A 23,419-nucleotide genomic window follows, 5' to 3' on the forward strand; every position below is an offset into this window, starting at 1 on the left:
GACCCATCCTGATCTGAGGATCTAATACCAGAGAACCTTGTAGACCATATTTTTTACGTGGCAGCAGTGGTCCACAAGCCATGTGATGTCCCGTTCATCGGTCACCTGGTCTGATCAAATATATAAAGTGCTCACCCGAACAATGCAGCATCATCAAGTAGCTGATCGGCGGGGAACTCTGATATCGGACCCCCGCTGATTCTTATTCAATAGGTCATGGATCTGTCTAATCACAGCTTTTATTTTTCCTTCCAGACTCCTTCCAGAAAAGTGTGCTCCTGTCTCTGCTGAAGAACGTGACAATGGGCAGAACAATCACCTACAAGGAACTTGCTGAGCTCAGCGGCAATGCCAAAGCTGCGAGAGCTGTGGGAGGAGCCATGAGGAGCAATCCGGTAAGGAGCAGAAACCTATCGGATATGTTCATAACTCTCATTTGGATTTATGATTTCTAGGATTTTATGACACACACATATGTATTGTAATTAACTTCTATAGCATCTTGTAAATTACTTTGCAATTAGAGAGGATGCCATCTGTTAAATTTAAACCACTTAACATCATCACTTTTATTATAGCTGGGAACTCGTGTCTCTGAGGATTCCGCATGCAGCCGGCGCTAGTTTGTGCGCTTATACAAACAGACTAATACACCAGTCCATTAATGGCCGGTGTAATTCATGGTTCATGTGTCTATGGCTTTATCTCCTGCAAAAGGTAAAAGCGAGTTTACATAAATGGAGCTGCAATACCAAACACAACCTGCAGACAAGAGGGGCAGCGTTTCTAAAAAGCTTGTTTTTCATCCTGTACCACCAAAATAGCTTCTAAACCACTTCTATGCTGGACGTTGGTGTGATATATACCTTATGTGTCAAATGTGATCTTATGGCTAAGAAAGTCCATTTTATTCTATATGCAAATGAGCTGTTAGGCATTTTTTAACAAAGGTGGTTTTATATCGTCCTTCGCACTCTACACCTGGAGCTTGTGCTACATGGTATAACATAGTTACTGCTTTTACATATTGTCATATGTTCTTTTCCAATAAAGTTGGTCTAAAGCATTTTTGAAAAACTTGAGCAACCAGTTCCCTTTCCTTTGTGTCTACAGCTCCAATGCAACTCTATGTGTCTCCATGTTTACAGACAAGAACAGGACAGAGGAGGGGCAACACGGTGGCTCAGTGGTTAGCACTGCAGCCTTGCAGTGCTGGGGTCCTGGGTTCGAATCCTGCCAGGGAGTTTTTATGTTCTCCCCGTATTTGCATGATAGGAAAAAAAAAAATGTACATTGTGATCCCTATATGGGGCTCAGAATCTACATTAAAAAAAAAACAGAACAGAGGACGTAAAGTATGACTGCAGATACCATGTGGTTCACTTGTAGTCAGCCATGGAGACACACGGGTCTGCATAGAAGCTGTAGACAGAAGGTAGTAGGATATTGTAAATCAAGATTGTATACGTGCAGAACAACGATAAAATAAAATTGTTACAATGGGGGCGACACAGTGGCTCAGTGGTTAGCACTGCAGCCTTGCAACGCTGGAGTCCTGGGTTCGAATCCTGCCAAGGACTAACATCTGCAAGGAGTTTGTATGTTCTCCCCATGTTTGCGTGGACTTCCTCCCATACTCCAAAGACATACTGATAGGGGAAAATGTAGATTGTGATCCCTATTTTAAAAAAATAAAAAAAATTGTTACAATGTATGGGCATTCCCATTATAAATATAAAAGAAGTGAAATTTTTGCAAAAATTCATATTCTACCAGCCTTCTCCCACCCCACTACCAGACATAATTTTATGTGAATAAGTTTCTAGAATATTTTTGTAGTCTAATCGATGACAAACCATTCTTCATAAACGTTCACATTCATGACAATTAACCCAAAAATTTTCCATTGTGGCGAAGTTGCTTTAACCCTTCTGCGGCCTGCCCGGCAGAGTTATTACAATTATTTATTTTTATTTCTGAGCCTGCCTTGCGTCTTTATTGCCACCTCCTCTGCCACCCCACCAAGTCAGCCCCTCGTTCCTGCGCAATTATTTTTAATTGTTGACAGATTTCACTCACACGTTTCCCGAACCTTTTTGCAGCCCCGTCTGATTTCTCAACAAAAGCAAACTTGGCTACACACGGGTGGCAACGTGAGGCTATTTAATGGATACAATGTCCATTTTACATTCGTGACTCACCCAGGAATGTTGGCACTCGGCTGACCCGCATAACCAGAGTGGGAAAAACTAAGTCCAGTGGGCAGCTTCCAGGGGAGAGGGATATAGACGTTGGAGATCTGCCACACTTGTTGCACAAAGAAGCCATGCATATGTTCCTACAGCAAAAGTGCACGGGATTTAACAAAGGATTAAAATAAAAGTGTCAGTGCCAGTGAAAGCGAGAACTGACAGCAGACGCAACCCAACACCGCCGGCAGCATTTGTTTCGCTAAAACTTAGGAGGAAATCTGTGAATATTATAACCATTTTTTTTATTATTCGGAATTATAAGATGATGAATCTTATTACAGTTCTTAGAAGTATCTGATATCTTGGTATTATATGATTGCAGTGGCCAAGTAATACATGGGGCTTGGTCATCGGGTAAGAGAACGATAGAATAATATTAAGAATGTAAAGAGCTGACATTTGTAAAAATAGGTTTTGGAATATATTTTAGTTACTGGGCCTAGAGGAAATGTTTCTCCTCGTGGATGTTCTAGACAAGGGTAAATTGGTATACAATCGTATGTAGAATAAAGTAGTGCATGTGTAGTGAATAGGAGGCAAAAGAAAATGGCTAACAAATATGGCGGCATCAGCTTATCTCCACGTGAACAAGGTAATTGACCCATGTCTTCCCAGAAATCTTCAGGGGAAAGGCAGGAGGAGCATAGACACCATAGATGGTTGGCCGGACCTGTCATTATCAGCAGGGTTGGCTACTTTAGTGGCAATGATTGGAGGTTCTACACAGTCCAGTCACATTAATGTGACCACCTGTCAAAATCCAGAATAACCACCTTTGGCAGAGCGGACCGCTACGAGACGTGCAGGAAGAGAGGGGATGTTGTGATGATGTCACTGGGATGTTGAGCCATGCTGACTCCAGTGCCATGGCCAGCTGCGCTAGGTTACGCGGTTGAGCATCCATGGCGCCAAAAACCCGATCGAGGTGGTCCCACAGATTGGGTTGAAGTCCGATTTGCTGGCCAAGGGAGTACGGTAAACTCATCCTGGTGCTCCTCGAACCACGCACGTACACTGCAAGCTTTATGACATGTCGCATTGTCCTGCTGGTAGATGCCATCATCCTGAGGAAAAACAATTCGCATGTAGGGGTGAACATGGTCCGCAAGGATAGATGCATACTTGTGTTGATCCATCGTACCTTCCACAATGATGAGTGCACCCAGATGGCTGATGACACGTGCCTTCTGCGATTGGTTATTTAACGTTGACGTCAAAAGTAGGCAGTGGTCACATTAATAGGACTGGACTGTGTATAAGTAAGTGTCCGACCCTTTAGTAAGCCTTGCTGCATGATATACGCCAAACTGGAGTCTTCTCTATAAGAATGAGTATCTTTTATGGAGAGCACTATGGTTTGGCTCATATCCTAAGTCTTATATAACAAGACCTGTTAGAAGGTCGGACGTTGACTTACATTGTAGCCACTTCCGATATGCGGAACTATAGAGGCGGCTTTCTTCCACCTGTATGAGAGATCGCCATACGTTCCACCATTTGTACGACAACGAGAATATACATTAGCAATGGTTGTTCTAGTCTCTGATCCAAGACGTACACAAGTATTCTCAAGATCGAGACCCCACTTGGTTAAGGTCAGAGATGAGTTAATTGGTTCATGTTGGAATCACAAATGGGTTAATTAGAAGCATAACTGCTACAATTAAGGATAAGTAAGAAGGGAAAGATCATGTATTTAGATAATATTAATTTCCATGTAAATTACATTTTCATCAGTGAATAAAAATGAAGAGTTTTCCTGTTCGGTCTCCCTGTTATGATGGCCCAGCTTCAGATACTGCCGTGATCAAATCTGTCATACGTTTACTGATAATATGGCATCAGCTCCTATGGAATGGGTTGCTAAACATGTAATATATGGATAACCCAGCGCTTCGCTCTTTGATTCAGATAATAGAGCGCCCTACTATACATATCTATGGCACAGTGATGGGATCTGCTATAAATATAGGAGAAGTAAAAGTCCGACCAATCTAATAAAACAGGACTCAAACTTACAGAAGATCGGTGATCATATATATGAGGTTCCATCCATATTAGCGAATGGGAGAAAGTAGCTGAACACTCCCACTTGGCCCAATTCTCCCTAAACTAGAGAGCATGGATGCATGTTGATCCAGGGGGTGTAGCTATAGGAGATGCAGAGACAGCAATCGCTACTGGGCCCTGGAGCACGAGGGGGCCTAAAGGCTTCTGCACGATCTACGAAGACAAGTATTATAGATAGAGCAAGGTAAGGGGGAGTTCACACGGAGTAACGTGCCGCGTGATGTGGCACGTATACGGCGTGTGAGACTTTGTGGGCCGTATACGCTCCCATTGATTTTAATGGGAGCGTGGATCGTATATGCCGCATTATTTTGCTTCTGATGCTACAGTTTTGCAGCAAATTTGGTTTGGGAAGACATTGTTGTTGGACAATTGCGGAAAAGCTGTCTTGTTTATGTTGTAGATTTTGCTGCACTTTTTTGAGCCAAAGCCTTTTACTAAATCCATTCCTGGCTTTAACTCAAAAAACACTGCAAAATTGGCAACTTAGGGTCCATGCACACGGAGGAATTTGGCGCGAATACTGATGTGAAACTTGCGTCAGAATCCGAGCGCAAAAATAAACCTTCCATGGGAGGCTTTTTTGCCCATTGAGTTCAACGGGTTCCGCGCGGAAAACAAAGCCCATTGAAGTCAATGGGAGACTTTATTTCCGCGTGGATTCTGAGTTTGAGGTCAGAATCACTGCCAAATTACTCCATGTGAACACCCCCCTAAGAATGCTTTCCACAACATAGGCCCTCAGCCTTAAAGGAAGACTGTTCGCTATTAAAGTACATATAGTGCCATAGAGGGTAGGTATACACATGCACAATGCGACCTGTTCCATGTACTTTCATCTCTACAAAGGTGCCCTGAGGAAGATATTTCACTGCACAAAAGAATATTCAATCCTGTGTCTGTCATATATGGATCACATAGGCTTCCGAGCCCAGGTACAGCCCTTGCATCAAAAGCTAGGCAACCAATGTTATGGAATAAACCTGTAGATTGTCATTTTGTCGCAGTTGTTGAGTAGAGTGTTTCCGGCCACACCAGGGCACGAGTGGTTAAATCAGAAAAACCGCAGCGGCACATTTAAATAAGACGGTACCTGGAAGAGGCTCGGCGCGCCTTGTAATATTATTACTGTATAAATAAAACATTCCTGTTTTATATCGTTAGCGACTTTCCGCAGCAAAGTGTAAGTAAGCGAATGTACGCGGCGCTCCGTCCCCCCCTAAAGCAGCTCTGAAGTCTGTAATATAATCAAACTGTGGCATTATATTAGCGAACACAAATTTTTTATACTACCACCGAGGGATAGAAAATAACTGAAATAAGATTGACCATAACCAGTTCCCCTTCCTTCCACTCCAAAACCTGTGCTTAAAAAACAAATGGCTATAGCTTTAGTGCACAATATTCCTTCCTGCTAACAGGAGAGCGCCAGACACTCCCCGGCCCGCTCCGACTCCTCGTCTCCCCTGCAGCCTCAGGGCAACGTTTGGTACATTACTACCAGATAGCAATTACACTTCCCATTTTACACTAACTTGACTTGGTATTTTATCAAAAAATTCAACGGATTCTTTTTGAGTTACATTTTGTTGTATTTTATACCGATGCTAATGGGGAGATGCTGCCAAAATTGCCTGGGATTAGCATATCTAGTTAGGGCAACGGGTTGAGTCTTTGTATTCAATTCTATTTTGTAAAAGTGACAACAGGAAGTGCAGCCATGTTGGAAGGACATTTTCAACAACACTTTCTTCTCCTTGGTTCATATATTGTATTATGGCATATGGATATCTTAGAGGGTGGGTCCTGATGGAAGGATCCTCTCTTTGAGTCGAGAAGGGGTTGGACATTGCTGATAAACTGTTTGGGTGAATGGTGAGGCCGGAACACCACCTTACCCCATCAGTGGCCATTCTTGGTATCGCAACACAACCCTATTCACTGGAAGGGTAACTAGCTGCAAACAGGCCTTGTGACTGATGAACATGATGGAATCTGGCCTGTGAAGAGGAAGCAGAGCTCAGGGAGCACTGTAATGGCTTTCAGTAGTTAATCTGTGGCTGTTCCGGTTGTTGGACCCCCATTGACGTTCAGATAGGTCATCCATTGATAAAGCCCAGGACACCATTTTAAGCCCCCATGAGGTATAGATAACTGTCAGCTCCCCACATGGATGCTCAGGTTACCAGAGAGGTGCTCGTGTACTAAACTGGGAGAGAATAGAAAGAGGTGGGAGAGAAGACGTCTGGCATTGAATTATCTCCCCAAGAACCAAAGGATCAGTTGGGTTGGGGTTCTTATCTCCCCTTCCACCAGTCGGGTGGGATGACTCTTACTATAAAAATAAAGGGTCTGATTTTATAGTAAATGTGGAAATATCCCATTTCTTTGGTTACAAGAGAGTGCTCCGCTCCCACCACCCTCCAGCTTTATTCTCTTAGGTTTTCCATTGCTTAGACACTATTTTCTTGAGACATTAAAAACTGGAAAACCCAATTTTCTATTTTGGACATTGGTATCCATTAGAATTCTTTAGAACCTCTTTAAAATGATTCCATTACTGATGGGAGGCATGATGCTAGTGTGAACAGAGCCTTACTTGGTATCGGGCTGAGGTTCTTTGAGTCCACCAGAGAAAATTAATCTGGGGCTCATTCTCCATCAACCCTTAGGAGGTAGAGCATAGTACCCCATAAATCTACTGTACCATTTGTGTTGGAGCCTGGACCTACTGGAGGATCCTCTTTTATTCTTAAGTTGTTTGAGTTTTTTTGTTTTGTTTTTTATTCTGACAGTTGTGCACTGTAGCAGTTACATGCAGATGTAGATACCTTAAAGGAAGTTTTGAGGATTAGATAAACATGGCTGCCTACAACAGCACCACACCTGTCCATGGGTTGCATCTGGTATTGCAACTCAGTTTAAAAACAGATGGCGCTCAGCTGCAATACCACTTTTAACCTCTGGACTAGCGTGGCACTGTTTTCGGGACAAAAAATAGACCTCTTTTTCTTTGTACTGGATATTTCAACTGGAAAAAAAAAAAAATCAGGTATATTTTTAGTCCTTTTGTTACTGATGGCCCCTGCTGGAAAGCCGCCTGGTGACTTTGTATTTCCATAATTTTCGTTCATGACGTTTGTCTCGGGTGTATACACTCCTAAACACTGGTACTTTTGCCAATTTACTATTTTCACACTTCCCATGTCACACAGGCCAAATGTTGCAGTAAAAGTCACTCTGCTCTACTGTAATCTAAAGGTCATTTTATTTCTCTGACATTCGCACCCTGCGATGGTGATAGCGTACGAAGCCGGGCCAGTGTTTTTGTATTGTGATCCACTGATACATTGGGGAAAGTGAGGCTCTTTTCTTATAAATGTCAGGAATCACCGTATGTTTCCATGTAGCCGTATCACAATTGTTATCTTTAAATGTTAGACCTGTATAAAATGTAATCCTGCCATTTACAATTTATGAGTAATACGTATCATAGGGTTAGATGTAGAGGGCATAGCCATCCTTCGCAAAATGTACAAAGGCCTTCCGTGGCCTATTATTCATTAAAGGGCACCATCCCCACCTCCGAAAAAAATTGCCTTTTTGTATGATAATAGTTTGTTTCGATTCTATTGACATATCCAGATACTGAGTTTCCAAAGGTGGCATTCAGTAATGGAAGCCATTATTGTACCCAATGAAATTCTCATCCTGGTTTAGGCAAGGTCTTAAAGAGATTTATTCACTAACAACACTTACCCCCTATCCTGTTCCCAATCCTAGTCATCATGAGAAGGGGTGTTCCTGCGACCCCTTTGTGAATGGAGCGTTACTGCCTATGGGGTTCTGTTCACTTGTGTGGGACTGATGGTGTAGTACCGTCTGATAGAAATGAATGGAATGGTGATAAAATGTGTGCACTATTGTACTATCCACACAGTGAACTCAAGGACTTCCTATCTCACAATCAGATGCTTATTCCCTGTCCTGGGGTGATTGGAAGCCTAGTAGGCAGGAAAATCCCTTTAAGGGAGCAATCCATTTATAGCTATATCCTCAGATAAGAGATACATGTCAAACTGATATTGGTGTCTCTAGTGCCAGGTTAGCTTTTCAGGACCGAAGAACATACTTCTTTCCCGATGGCAAATTTTGGTAATCGTAAAGTTCTACTGGATAGTCCGACATACCATCTAACAGCAAAAGCAATTGGAGCTGGACCTCTTTTCTTTAGCAGGCCCACAGCAACAGCCTGAAGATAATATATTTGACCTATAGGAGAGAATGGAATAGAGTAACAAACAGATGCTTATTACAGGAATTACTTATTTTACTTCAGAAAAAGCACTTTTCTTATTCACGGCTGCCTCTGCGTCAAATAGCTGTATCTGCAATTTTATACTACCTAGAAAAGACTTAGCTGTCATATGAAAGATGAGATTCTTAGCTTTCATATGTCTCCAAGATTGCAGTTGTAGCTATGACAAAAGCAGAGATCTCACCAGTTAAAAAGACAGGAGTTCATGCTGCGTATAAATCTCACATTCCCAACTGTGTCTCCAACTGGTGATATCTCTGGTCGTATCATAGCTAGCTTCTATATGACACTAGAACCACTGTTCTAAGAGGTATATAACCATATATTAAGCTGTGTAAACTACCCCCCAGTCCCAACTGTGTCTCCAACTGGTGATATCTCTGGTCGTGTCTATATGACACTAGAACCACTGTTCTAGGAGGTATATAACCATGGATTAAGCTGTATAATCTACTGCCGCCACGTCCCAACTGTGTCTCCAACTGGTGATATCTCTGGTCGTATCATAGCTAGCTTCTATATGACACTAGAACCACTGTTCTAGGAGGTATATAATCATAAATTAAGCTGTATAATCTACTGCCGCCACGTCCCAACTGTGTCTCCAACTGGTGATATCTCTGGTCGTATCCTAGCTAGCTTCTATATGACACTAGAACCACTGTTCTAGGAGGAATATACCCATAGATTAAGCTGTTAAACTACCCCCCAGTCTCAGAAGTAAACTAAATACCAGGGATAGTTATAGCATATCGAGGGACCGCAATGCCAATGTTACCGTCACAAATACTACATCTATAAACTGAGTAATAACAAAGAAAAATAATATTGGCTATATTTTCTTAGAAATACACTGGTGCTGAATTTTTTTGTGTTATTCTCTCTCACATTGGCAGAGTATTGTATGGCTTCAAAAAAAAAAAAATGCCATGAACTACCGCACATTTACTACAAAGCGGAAAATCAGATGGCTCCTCTCTTTTTGTACTAAATAGCTGAAAATCCATATTTTCTGTCAAGTGTTGTCAGGGTGATGCTTAATTCGTGGTGTACACTGTCTACAAGTTCGCCTTTGTAGTTCTATTGCTACACATAATTCATACAATGACCTTCAACTTTATGAGAAGGTGGAAAAGGTGCCAGCAGCGGCGGAGAGAAGCAACATCTCCACTTCAAATTATGCCAAGGACATGCAGGGTGCCTCACCTTTTGCAAGAAAAACTTCAAATAGTTTACAGCACTCAAGATTGATTGTGAGGTCTGCAGGCCTCAAAGGGTACCCATAAAGTTCAATTAAAAATCTCATTAGGATTGTATAGGAGGATCAAACAGAAATCAAAAAAGACTCATGGGAGACGGAGAATGCCTGTCTGATTAGTCCAGGGCCTTCATAAATGATTATTCTGTTACTCAAATAAGATGTCTTCGGTGGTCGGTTAGCAGTAATAGCCGGATTTTATATTCTGCTTGCTTAAATTATGGTTCCAGGTAAGACTTAGTAAAGTGTACAGGCTGTCACTAAGGTTATTAACGCTGGCAATCCGACAGAGTCTAATAGAAAGGACTTGGTATACGGCGGGGAAGAAGCGAAGACGCCTTCAGTGGAAGAGTAGTGATAAATGCTATCCTTAGGCTGTCCTTACCAATGGTATGGGTACATGTTTAGAATTATGCCTTAGTAATGGGTTATGGGGGTAGCCATGGTCTTGAATTTTTCTTACCTGGTCTGGGCGTTTGGGTACGTTGGTCTCCACACTGGGTCGGGTGATCGGTACCAGCTTCCGTCCCCTGGGTCGATCGGTCTACTCCCCCTAGTTACTACAGTAAAGCCAGGACCCATAGCACGGGTAGGAGAGGATGGAGGAAGCAAAGTAACTTGGAGAATGGGGACTGGTCCCAATCAAGGGGCCTGAAGTCAGAACAAAGGCCTGGTAAGATGATTTAAAGCGTCTGTACAATCCCTGTCATTTTTATTATTAGATCATTTCTATTGTACCCTGTGCTTTAAAGGGGCTCTATCAGCAAAATCATGCTGATAGAGCCCCACATATGCGTGAATAGCCTTTATAAAGGCTATTCAGGCATCGGTAATGTTATATTAAACTACCCCCCCCCCGTTTTAAAATAAAACCCTAAAACAGAATGTTATCTACGTACGGATCGTGCACGCTGGGCGGGCATTCAGGGTGTGTCTTCATCTTCATCCATGACTCCTCTTCCTCCGATGTCCTCCGGTCCCGTTCTCCTCGGCGCTCGCGAGCGGACACTGATATAAAAAAATGGCTTGGGCGCCTGCGCAGTAGCCGTAGTAGAAGCCGCATGCTACTGCACGTGCGCCCATGCTATTTTTTTTATATCAGTGTCCGCGAGCAAGCGCCGGAGGAGGACGGGACCGGAGGACATCGGAGGAAGAAGAGGTGGGAATGAAGATGAAGACACACCCTGAATGCCTGCCCAGCGTGCACGATCCGTAAGTAGATAACATTCTTTTTTAGGGTTTTATTTTAAAACGGGGGAATAGTTTAATATAATATTTACGGTGCCTGAATAGCCTTTATAAAGGCTATGCACGCATATGTGGGGCTCTATCTGCAGGATTTTGCTGATAGAGCCCCTTTAATTATAATAATATATTTTATTTATATAGTGCCAGCGTATTCCACAGCACTTTACAGATTGTAGGGTGATTTTTCACTTACTCCAATTTTTGGGCCATTTTTTGTATCTTTTAGTTTTTATTTTTACGTTACGTTTTGGCTTGGTCCTTGGCAACCAGTCAGGATATATACTATATAACCAGTGAATAGAATTTATTATTTTATGCCACTTTTCTGGAATACATAAGGTGTGTGTGTGGTATCTGGGAGGACGTGCCTAATACATGGTCAGGTGTGCACTTCATCAGGCATTAAGTGCAAACTTTGCTGGCGCAGGCGGCATCAAGACCAGTGTACAGTATGCTATCTTGATGGATCCTCACAATGTACTCAGTTAACATTGGAAATTTTACCAATGCTCAAGGACTCAATATTCCTGTAGGTAATTACTGCTTGGTAGGCCCCAGTAGACGGTCAGGTTGCCCCCAATTGATTCTCTGTGTGCATTGAAACCTTTTTGGGGGTCCAATGAAGGCAACATTAGAAAACAAGAAAAAATACAAACCCAAGAGATATCCAACTCTTCTCTTCTACAATGGTTAGGAGTGAAAAAAGTGGTAGTGTCAACCAAAACCAGGAGGGGAGCCTTTTGTCTTATATCTGTGCCCCCAGCCTCACACTTCTGCTCCCAGTGTCTACCTGCAATGGCATCAGTTGTTGCTTTCCAAAATCTTTTGAGAATGATTTCTAATAACCATCAATAAAGCGATACCATTTTCATGAAATACTTCACTACATTGGTGTCACGATTGTCTATGCTTCAAGCAACTGAATACTGAATGCAGCGTGCACCACGATGGGAAAGGGGTAGGAAGCTTTCCCTGGCACTACAACAGCTAACTAGGCCCTGCCTGAGGGTGTTGGTCGGCTGTTTCCAAGCGAAGCCTGGCCCCGACAACTTCTGGCTCTCTAAACACGAAGACCTATTGGATAGGTAGGGAAAGAGCTGAAAGAGGCTAGGGACTGGGGATACTAAAGGTGGTCACCCCTTGCGAAGAACAGGTGTGGGTGTAAACAGAAACAACTAGGATGGGATGTGCTGGGAAACAAACATGCAGCACAACATGAACACACAACAGGAGTATGAGGAGAGGAACAGTGGAATAACGAGGAAAGGGTTACACAGGACAGGGGCAAAATAAACCTGAAACCCTAAACAAAATCTCACTACTACCCAGACAGTGTCAGGCAACCAGAAAATGTAGGACAGGGGTTGAGTAGAAGAGTAGAAAAGTAGGGAAAAGCAGACTCTCACACAAGGTAACACTCACACCACTTCCAAATCAGTTCCTTAACTGTGCAACTTCCACAAGTAACTCCTCCTAACTGGGCCACAAATTCAGGTTGGTAACAACGATAACCGGCAAAGACTGAAGCCAGCCCTCTGCCTTATACAGACCCCGGAACAATCTGATAGGATGATGAGTATGACAAACACTTGAGGCTCAAATCAAAGAAACCTCAAGTGTTCACTGAAGGCAGATACTCAACACCCAAATCAATAGCCAAGTGGTAAGAAAACCACCAGAGAGCCACAGAACACCAGCTCAAATCCCCAACTAAACCCCACCAGAAAACACACTAATTTTATTAAAGTACTCAGGTCCTGACAATTGGTAATCTAACACAGTGAGTCTCCATTTTCCTTAAAAGAGTGCCCCCTACCCACATAAATGTCATCAAAATACTCTCACGGCTCTGGTTATACAAAGTTTACATTAAAGGCTCCACATGAGGTCAGTGCATTCAAGATCAACATAGAAAGTGGGAAACCCTTGGGTTACTGATGGATTCGGCTTAGGGTTAAAGCAGGGTCTAAGTGATTCTGTTTTCACTCTGAGCCCATGCAGGGTGTTATGGACAAAATGAATCCCCAGCTGGCTATTCCCAGAGAAGCAACAGCTGATGAACAAAGGAAACATTTGTGGTACATAGGCAGCAGGTCAAAATCCTAGTTGGAGAGGCAGAGGTCAGGACAGGCAGATGAGAAGTCATGGTCACTCAATGAGCTGGGTCAAATCAAGAGTGCATGGATCAGAAGAACATTGCCGAGTACTGACACCAAAAGGACCTTATTGTTTAGACCCAGGGCAGCTGACGATTGGAGGTTGACTAGCCCTTTAATAGGCTGGAGGTCATGGGCATTACCAGAAGATGACAGAAGTGTCCAAAGTGAACAGCAGCAATTTGGGAGGGAATACCACACATAGAGGCACGTAGAGCTCCATGTTACATAGTTTAGGGACCTCCTACTCAAATAAATTTCATCAAAGTTATAAACCTATATTGTGCATTAAAAACAGAGCACAAGGACCGTTTGGAGACCCACTAGAGGCCGACTGTGTACCACCGGGGAACCTAAGCCCTAAACTGTGCGTATGATATCACAAAAAGTCCATGTCAACAGTCTACTTATCTCCATCAACCAATGTCGTTTCCTCGAACTGAGAACTCTCAACAAGCTCCGCTCCATCACTCTATAACATCTTCCGCACTTGCTAAATGCAGTTGAAACACAATCAATACATTGTGCAGATAGTTCCAAAATACCTTTTCTTCCCTCTTCCCCCCCCCCCCCCCCACCACTGAACAAAGGAGTTATTGAGGACTTGGTTGATTCACAGATTGCCATGGTTCTTAATGACCACCCTACTTTTGTTCTGCCAGTCACCTGGAAGGCTCTTGATAAAGATTTAGCATCATGTTCTAAGTGTCAGGCCTGTCAGTAGTACTGAGCCATATGACCAGAAGGGAGCTATTGATTACAGCTTCTCGATGTCACTTGTTCACTAGGATTTAGGTATTGATGAGGCCGCATGTGAAAACAAGCCGAGTCCCCGGTGGGGCCTCTACCCCGAAGAACAAAATGCAAACTTGGAGAAAATATGCAGCTGGTTCTAGAATCAGAGGGATTCCAATATTGATTGAAAGGCTCCTTCATGTTATTTTTGTTAGAGACAAATCTATGGGTTTGGAAGTTTTATAGCATTTGAAAAAAAAAAAAGAGAGGGAGAGAGAGAGAGGTCCGTGTAAATGATGGATTCTTGTATTGGACGAATTAGATTTCACAGCGTGAGGATTTCAGTGCAGCTTTAATATTGCAGCTCCTAGGATATTGATAAAAATTACATTTTATGCAGCGAAGGCTTTCAAATAGAGAAGTAGGGTAATATTCCCCTAAAAGTGCCTAAGGGCTGTAATAAATTTTAGTAAGTTTAATTGTTTTAGCAGACTGAATATTTGCACCAGACGTGAGCCCTGACTAAACTGTGTTTAATATTTTAAAATTACAAATCTTTTGTCCTGTATAATACCTCATTTAATAACTTCCCTGTGGTTTAAGGTTAGTTAGAATTTTCCATTTCCACATCTGCATTGCTAACTACGATTATAAGGCTATAATCAATGCTGCCTTTTACACCAGATCCTCCAGCACTCGACGTTTCACGGCCTTATGAGCTTTTAACTGTTTCACAGTCATCCAGGTATTTTATAGAAAGCGCGCTTGGTATAGACAAGGTTTTGCTACAATAAAACCGCCGCCTTCTCCGTTTTTCCTTTGTTGCTGTCAGCAGCGTAGCCGGGTCGAAGGGGCGATCGGGAAGTGTGCCTCGGGTGCCTTGTGCTAGGTTGGGTGCCAACAAGCTACTTTTCTTTGAACATGCTTTTAGATACAGGGTTAGGACAGCAAAACAAAACCTGTGCGCTAGGTGAAAGAAAGCCTACGGCTCTGCTTGTTGGATAATATAAGAACCGAGCCATTGATGCATTAGTACAAGTTTGTTTCACTCGCTCGAAAATGGATGGGTTTGCACACAGCCAGTTATCAAATGACCCCATTGGCCAGCGGTGGTGAACCTTTTAGCTAGGATGTGCCCAAATTTTCAATAATTTTTCTTAGAAACTCTTTGAGGGCCAAGATTGGGACTACATGAAACAGAATACTGAGGAAAATTGCTGTAAATTGTTGCAAAAATTTTCAGTGATTTGCGATTAGGGTTGAGCCGATCTTGAGATTTCAAGATCGATTTTAAAATCCGATTTCCGATCATTTTCCAGCCGATCTCGATCCTGATCGCGATCATGAAATTTGCTCGATCGCGGATCGGAATCCGATCCTTTCCGAACCCGATCCTCAACCCTAGTCAATGCTTCTCTATGGGATAAGTCACTTTTGGGGTTGAGCCGATCTTGAGATAACCTCCAATCTCGATCCCGCTGGAAAAGATCGGGTCGGAATTCCGATCGCGATCATGAAATTTACACGATCGCCGATTGAAATCCGATCTTTTCCGATCCCGATCGCTCAACCCTATTTGCGATGATTTCCTGTCCATTTGTATAGTTCATTGTTTTAATATTGCTCTGTCTATTTACACACTGTACTGTATACTAGTGGTGGTGAAGTATATTGCAGTGGAATCCTATTTTGTTGAACGTAACGAAGCTGGAACACTGCTACTAAATTGTTGGCATACAGGAAGACAGATGGATGTAAACAATGAAGAGGCCAAAATTCTGAAACTGAGTGACCTCTTCAAAGCTGATTGGTACGGATGCAGAGAATTGTATCCCTACTGATCTATGGTCTAATGATAAACAATCTGTATTCTTGTTCCCGAAAAGCCCTTTAGGTACTTGCAACAGTGCCCCTAACAGTGACAACAAGAAGAACAGATATCAGTGACCAATAACAGTGACAGACATTTAAGATCAACTATATTTTGTGGTCACCCCATTACATCTCTTGTCCAGTTTGAATGATTATCAACAAATGGAAAGATCTTACCAAGAGATCTCTTAGAGTTGGTAAAGAACAATAAGTCTTCAAGGTTCTGGTGAAACCATAGGTTCTGCAGGGAAAAACTGAAAAAAAAAAATATTCTTGCTTAAGAGTATCAAGTTTCCACCTTGACTTTTGAGGTCTCGATCATTAGTAATTTTTCTGCATCTTCGCAGATGACTACGCATGATCTTGCAAGGTTTCTAACATACAAGTACAAATCTTGAATCTTAGTTGTAGAGAGTGTTGGACATTTGTTCCGCAAAGTGTATGCACAACAAAGCATGAAGGATAAGATCTGCGGGACCTATCAGCCTTTTCTTCATAGAAAGAAGGAACCTCCAAGTTGTCGTTGACCGTATCTCACAATATTGATCCACACTGGCAGAGCCTCTTTGAGGTAGACCCATCATCCTGATCTTCACCCAAGCTCCTTATCTCCATGGTCATTGTGAAAGGAACACTGTAGAATATATTGAAATGTTCTGCTTAAGGTACCTTCAAGGCAAAGAGAGTCCAGCCATTTGATGCTTGTCTCTTTACGGTAGACCCACCACCCTGACCTTCACCCAAGCTGCTTGACTCCATGATCATTGCAAAAGAAGCCCTGAAAAATATATTGAAATGATCTACATTAGGCAACTTCAAGGCAAAAAGAGCCCAGCCATTTGATTCCCGTTTCTTTAAGCTAGACCCACCACCCTGACCTTCACCCAAGCTCCTTATCTCCATGGTCATTGTGAAATGAACACTGTAGAATATATTGAAATGTTTTGCATAAGGTAACTTCAAGGCAAAGAGAGTCCATCCATTTGATGCTTCTCTCTTTACGGTAGACCCACCACCCTGACCTTCACCCAAACTCCTCGTCTCCATGGTCATTGCGAAAGAGACCCTGGACAATATATTGAAATGGTCTACTTAAGGTACCTTCAAGGCAAAGAGAGTCCAGCCATTTGATGCTTGCCGAATGATCACCTTCCGAAAAGGATTGTGCGTTCCTGGGTGTTTTTAATCTTTCTATAGATCTATTTATGGCAATTATGGTTAATTCTGTGGCTGACAATTGCCTCGTGTTATACCTGATTGATTTTAGAAATAATTTTGTAATTGGGGTCACAAATTACTAATATAATTCACTCAAACCTGTGTGTTAGTTTGCGGAATTAGATTATGGCGGAGCTGAATGGTGCACCCCTGAGTTTTTGTGATTATAAAATAGATCAATATTGTTAGGAGGAATCTAAGTCTGTGATTTCCTCTGAGTATTCTGACAGACTTGTAAAGCTCGGATTCTATACAGGAACTAACTAATGATATGAAGATTGAATTTTTAACTTAACCCAGTTATATGGAATAATTTTATTAGTTAATGAACATTTAGAACTGTGTGCACTGGGTATTACGGCACCTATTTCGGAAAACGCAGTAGTCCTTGAAAGGATTGTGGTATCTAATGGCTGGTTTATGAGATCATTTGCATATCTTCACCCAGATACTTTGCACATTTTCATTCCATCTCTTCCCAATGACTGTTTTTCGAGACAAAGGACTGCTGTGTGTGTACAGATGTTGTGTGCAGACATAGCTTCGGGTTTTTTTTATTAAAATTATTTGCTTTTATACAGGGTTTATATTGCGGCAGTGCAAGCGGAGATAACATTATGGAAGATGTTTGTAATTGATCTTGGTATGTTGTGCTAATTAGTACATTAAGGCGCCCCCTCGGTGCTACTATGTGGTATTACAATATAGGATTGTGCTGGATTTGATTATTTTAGATGTACGTGAGGAGATGGTTCTTATTAGGTTGCATTTATGTTTGGTGCTATACAGTATAGCTCCAGCCTGTTCTGTACATGATGGGTATTATGACTCCTCCTGACCCAAGTCTAGGACCTCTCACCTGTACCCTGCTTTGCACTGATGGGGGGCAATAACTCCGAAACAGCTGTCTGCAGATGGGTCTCTCTTCTTTTAGGAGGAGATGTTCTGGTTTTGTCTTTAGCCCCCGGTCTTTCCAGGAATCCAACAAAACTATGTAGGTGAACTAACATGCCCCTATAAACAAAATCACCATTCACTTTCTTTAAAAATATTGTGACTAGGGTTGAGCCATCGGGATCGGAAAAGATCAGATTCCAATCGGCGATCGAGTAAATTTCACGATTGCGATTGGAATTCCAACCCGTTCTTTTCCAGCGGGATCAAGGTCGGAGATTTTTTTAAGATCAGCTCAACCCCCAAGTGACTTTTCCCATAGAGAAGCATTAACTAGGGTTGAGGATCGGGATCGGAAAAGATCGAATCCCGATCCGCGATCGAGCAAATTTCACGATTGGGATCGGCTGGAAAATGATCGGATATCTGATTTTGAAATCAATCCTGAAATCTCAAGATCGGCTCAACCCTATTCGTGGCGTTTCACCACAACAGCTAGTCACATGACCAGCCCAGAACTGATTTTTTTTTTTCCTTCCTGTGAATAGTAAGAAGTCTTCTGATTTGTTATGATTGGGATTTGATATGTTCTTGCATAGATGCCTATGGCATAAATATTGGATTAGGTATCTAGCAAAATTATGTCTGAGGGGCCTCAAGTACTGCCCCCTTAGTGCCCTCATACACATTATACTGCCCCCTTAGTGCCTCTGATACAATATAATGCCCCTTTTGTGCCTCCGCACAGTAACATACCCACTTAGTGCCCTCCCCCCCACACACACACACACACACACACACACACACACCATATACTGCCTCCTTACTGGTCCCCAATTGCATGTCACAACAGCTATAAGATCCTGGTCCTGTTGCACATTGTATACAGACACTGTCCGTATCACGTGCAGAGCATGTTGGACTGAAGAGGAAGAGCCAGGAGTGCGGATAGGTGAGAGCCCCTGATCCTCCAGTGGGTTGCATGGTAGTCAACAGGGTAACACCGTTTTCTTTGTCCTACCCCGCCACTCATCTTGGGATATCTCAAGCCAAGAAGAAGCCAACATCTCTAAGTGGCACAAGTAGGTGTATGACATCCAGTCCTACCCACCTCCTCCTCAAGAACAACATACGTCTCTTGGCCGAGATGAGTATCGGAGTAATAACCACCAGTTTATCGGCAAATTTTCCCTATCTTTGACCTGATTAGGAATTACACAATTACCAAATGACAATGTGTGATCTCTATAATACTAATACCAGTCATTATCCTATTTTTATGGTTTATTCGTTCAGCACATTATGTGTACGTTCTCTCCTGGTAGCTGAAAATTCATGTTTGGTTGCAGTAAGAAATGGCCGTGAACGTTGTACGCTGCGTGACATTATTGTCCGATTATTGCATTGCTTAGCACATTGGAGTCATTGTGCCATGTGGCGTCTGATGTGCGGCGCTCATCTTCTCGGATCGCACAGTTCAGGGTAATCTTGCTCAGAATAAGCTCTACTATTAGTCTTGGCTGAGAGCATACATCGTTTAAGTGACTATTACAAGCAATTATTGTGCCCAGTTATAGAATTTACATTTGCTACACTTCTGACTGTCTATGTGTCTGAGTAATTTGTCACTAATTATCCGTTCTAGCTGTGCCTCGTCCATGGCTTCTCCCATGTCTTTTCCTCATCTTTCATGTAATTCTCACATTTTCTACGAGGATTCGTTTTTCTGAAGCTTTTAAGAGAGATTTTCACAACTAGACACGTACGTTGGGGAATGGGCACCTATATTCTGACCAATCTGATATTGGCCATCGGAATCTTATATTCTGCCCCACCTATTCTACGAGCTCTGGAAGACAACCATCCAGCTGGTACGTTGGTTGTTTTTCTAAGTGAATGCCTATTAGTAGACAGAAAGAAGAGGCCATTTTCTTTCCTGTAGATGAAAAGAGTAGCCAACACTACTACAGATTTTGCATGAAGGCCTAGGAAGGAACTTGCCCGTCCATGTATCTCTAACTCTACATGTGGGATCATCTATCCCGAACACGTAGGCCTAAAGGAAGACAGATGTGGACTCGTACTACAATATGGTTACTATATGTCTAACGGACATTTACCTGACAATGTTACATCATTTTGGCCCTAGTAGTTCCACATTTTTAACCCTAGAACCCATCCCTTCTGTTCTCTATCAATGCCATAGAAATGTATTATCAAAGAATCATCCAGGGTAAAAATCCCCTTTAGACCGGGCCCCCATGTACACTAAATGTGGTGTTGTACAGTCATGGCAAGCTGGATGGGATTCTGGCAAATCCCATGCCCACTTTCTGGTAAAAACTACGTTGCAAACACGCTGCGATTTCTAAAACCGGTGCAGTATTGGTAATCGCAGCATGTCAATGATATCTACGCAAACGCCTGCGGTTTCCCCATAGGTATAATTGAAACCTCTGCAAACTTTCTGACTAAAGTGCTGCGGGAAGAATCGCATTGTGTTTTTGCCGCGACTTTTCCCACAGCGCTTTCTTGCTACGGGAGGCCTAGTGGAGCCTTAGCCTTATATTTTACCTCCACTACTTATTACCTGTGCAGGATAATTCCTATTAGTCTGACTGTGAATATATACTATAAACCAGGGGTAGGGAACCTTCGGCTCTCCAGCTGCTGTGAAACTACAACTCCCATCATGCTCCATTCACTTCCATGGGAGTTCCAAGAAAAGCAGAGCCAGTATGCATGCTGGGAGTTGTAGTTTTGCAACAGCTGGAGAGCCGTACGTTCCCTACCCCTGCTATAAACTATATTCTGAACATGGACAGGAATATAGACTACAAACTGCTATAATCTGCACAGACTTGCTATATACTTGCTATAATCTGCACATAGAGATGCTATATACATACTGTAAACTGTAATCATTCATAATCTGTGCTTTATTAAAAACATAAAAAATACAAAAAAATGCCAGGAAAGGACACATCATAGACAAGTTCTATAAACCCTGCTTGCGGCATTAGTGACCCACGTTCCACATGGTTGCTGCCATGCATGAGCTAATTGATCCAGCTGTTGTCAGTAGCGGCTGTGGATCAGGTGTGGCCTATTTCATCCAGATTATCGGATCAGGAAGGTTGGGAGGTGCGGGACAGAGGATGGGAGCATCCAATAGGCTTGGAGAGATGCCAAGCTTCTGGGATAGGAGAGGCTCATCCTGCATACGCTATTTAGTATGATAGAATTTGGAAAATTGCCATGCAGGACTTTATAAGAGGGAGATAACAATGTCTGTGCTATGACGGCTGCGGTATTGGTTATCACCCAAATCTTACTTTTTTAGATATATCAGATATATTAAGATCTTATAATCCAGCACTTACTGCAATATATAATGTAAATGGAGCAGGGAAATTAAAAAGCAATAGCGAATTATAATAATAATAAAAAAAATCTCGTGTACATAGCCATATTACTACAGTACTGAGGTGCACATGGGGGCGGTTTTCGAACGGGTTTCGAACCCCATTATAGTCTATGGGGGGAAATGCTTGTTTCAGGGGTACGCAACATTCGATCAAATTCTACTTACGAAGTCCATGAGTGAGGGCCGGGCTGGATTCTTCTCCCTGCGCAGCGTCCCGCATCCTCTTCCGGCTCTGAATTCACTCTGCTAGGCATCAGGCCTGGGCAGAGCCGACTGCGCATGCCCGCACTACAAGCGGATATGCGCAGTCGGCTCTGCCCAGGCACAATGCCTGGCAGAGTGAATTCAGGGCCGGAAGAGGACGCGGGACGCTGCGCAGGGAGATGACTTCTAAAGGTAAGAGAAGAACCAGCATTGATTGGCCGACTGTATAGCATTCTGCCAATCAACGCTGGTTCTGCATCGAATCTTAACTTCGAACAGCTAGTAGTACTCGATCGAGTACGAGTAGTATTTGATCGAACACCTACTTGATCGAGTACTACTCGCTCATCTCTAATAATAGACTTTTCTTACACTGTAAGAAGTGAAATGCTTCAGAATCCTTTCTGTGCAATGTACAGGGAAAAAAACCCAAAAGAGTACAGGACATGAGAAGGGACTGGCCCGCAACTTCTCCATTCACTGTGTGAGTAAAACCAGCCCCTTCTCCCTTTACTCACTGTGAACCCATCTTGATTTTGAAGGTAACTAAGGACAGAACTTCCAAAGTAACAGGGAGTGATCAGCTGGAAAGGAGCCAACTATAGAGAGCTTTTACAGGCAGAAAACAGCAACATTTTTTAATAAAGTTCATTACATTTTGGTCCAGAATCATATTCTTTATTAACTAAGACTAAGTTGTCTGAAACGTTAGTGACCAGTTAACAATCTGACAATCTGTAACCTACTTTGCCACTTGTCAGATTAGAGAAGTATATGAAATAACACATTGCTTACTGCTAGAATACAACTTTGCCCATTCTAAACTTCTGACTCTCAGCCCGGTTGTTTTTCTTCAGTCTTAATTCTGAATGGCTCCTCTGATAGAGCAAAATATAACAAAACGAGTTCATAAAGCCATAAATTAGGGAACGGGAGAAATGTGTAATTAAACGACATTAATCAAGTCAGTTTTTTGATAAATTGAATAGAGAGTTGATGCCAGGTATGAACGACTCGGGTGTGCGATTTATACCCGAGACAAGACGACGGAATAAGAATTAGTTTTATTTCCCGGTGATTTATGTTCTGATTTATGGAGCTTCACAATCCCGTGTTGTTGTTGGAATAAGAGTTATTTGTGATAGTGTTGTATAGGATTGGAAAGGCTGGACACCAGTAGGACGGGAGGTGGGGGCATGGCAATGTTCCAAAAATGCAATGCTGAATATTTATGTTCTTGATGTTTACTACAGTATGCCATATGTACTATACTAGAACCATAGCGTTACCACCCCACCCCGGCCCATGACATTGACTCTGTTCAGGCATTTCTGTTATTGGAAATCATGGCTGACATCAACATTAGGCAAAGCTGGGCAGATTCGGGGAAAATTGCACTAGATTTGTTAAACCAAGAGTGGTATAGACCAGTCAGAGGACCATTCACATATTTAGGATTTTATGCCTTATATTTCCAGAAATGTGGTTGCCCTTCCATATATCTGTATATTACTACAATATAATTTTTGGATTTCCCTTCAAGTTTTAAGGTTATCCCGGAACTGTTTAAAGACTCGCTTCTCACAGGTTCTACTTGGGTCGAAGCTTGGTATTGTAGATTGGTTCCGACCCTAGGTCACGGGATTGCAATCAGCACCCAAGCCTATGTGTCTGCTGCCTCCTTTCCCATTGTCACCTATGGGAGCGAGCAAAATAGATTATTATAATAGTAAAGACAGACCCTACAGTACAGGTAATTGTGACCAA

General features: G+C 42.5%; 1 protein-coding gene across 1 annotated transcript in view; it reads left to right on the forward strand.

The window, feature by feature from the left end:
* The window catches only part of MGMT (O-6-methylguanine-DNA methyltransferase), a 301,209-nt gene that overhangs the window by 267,948 nt on the left and 9,842 nt on the right, over positions 1 to 23,419 (forward strand). The window contains exon 5 of the mRNA XM_075257722.1: positions 256 to 395. Coding sequence (XP_075113823.1) covers positions 256 to 395 — 140 coding nt within the window. The remainder of the gene's footprint in view (positions 1 to 255; positions 396 to 23,419) is intronic.

The sequence above is a fragment of the Leptodactylus fuscus genome, chromosome 10 (assembly GCF_031893055.1).
Source record: "Leptodactylus fuscus isolate aLepFus1 chromosome 10, aLepFus1.hap2, whole genome shotgun sequence".
NCBI classification, from domain to species: Eukaryota; Metazoa; Chordata; class Amphibia; order Anura; family Leptodactylidae; genus Leptodactylus; species Leptodactylus fuscus.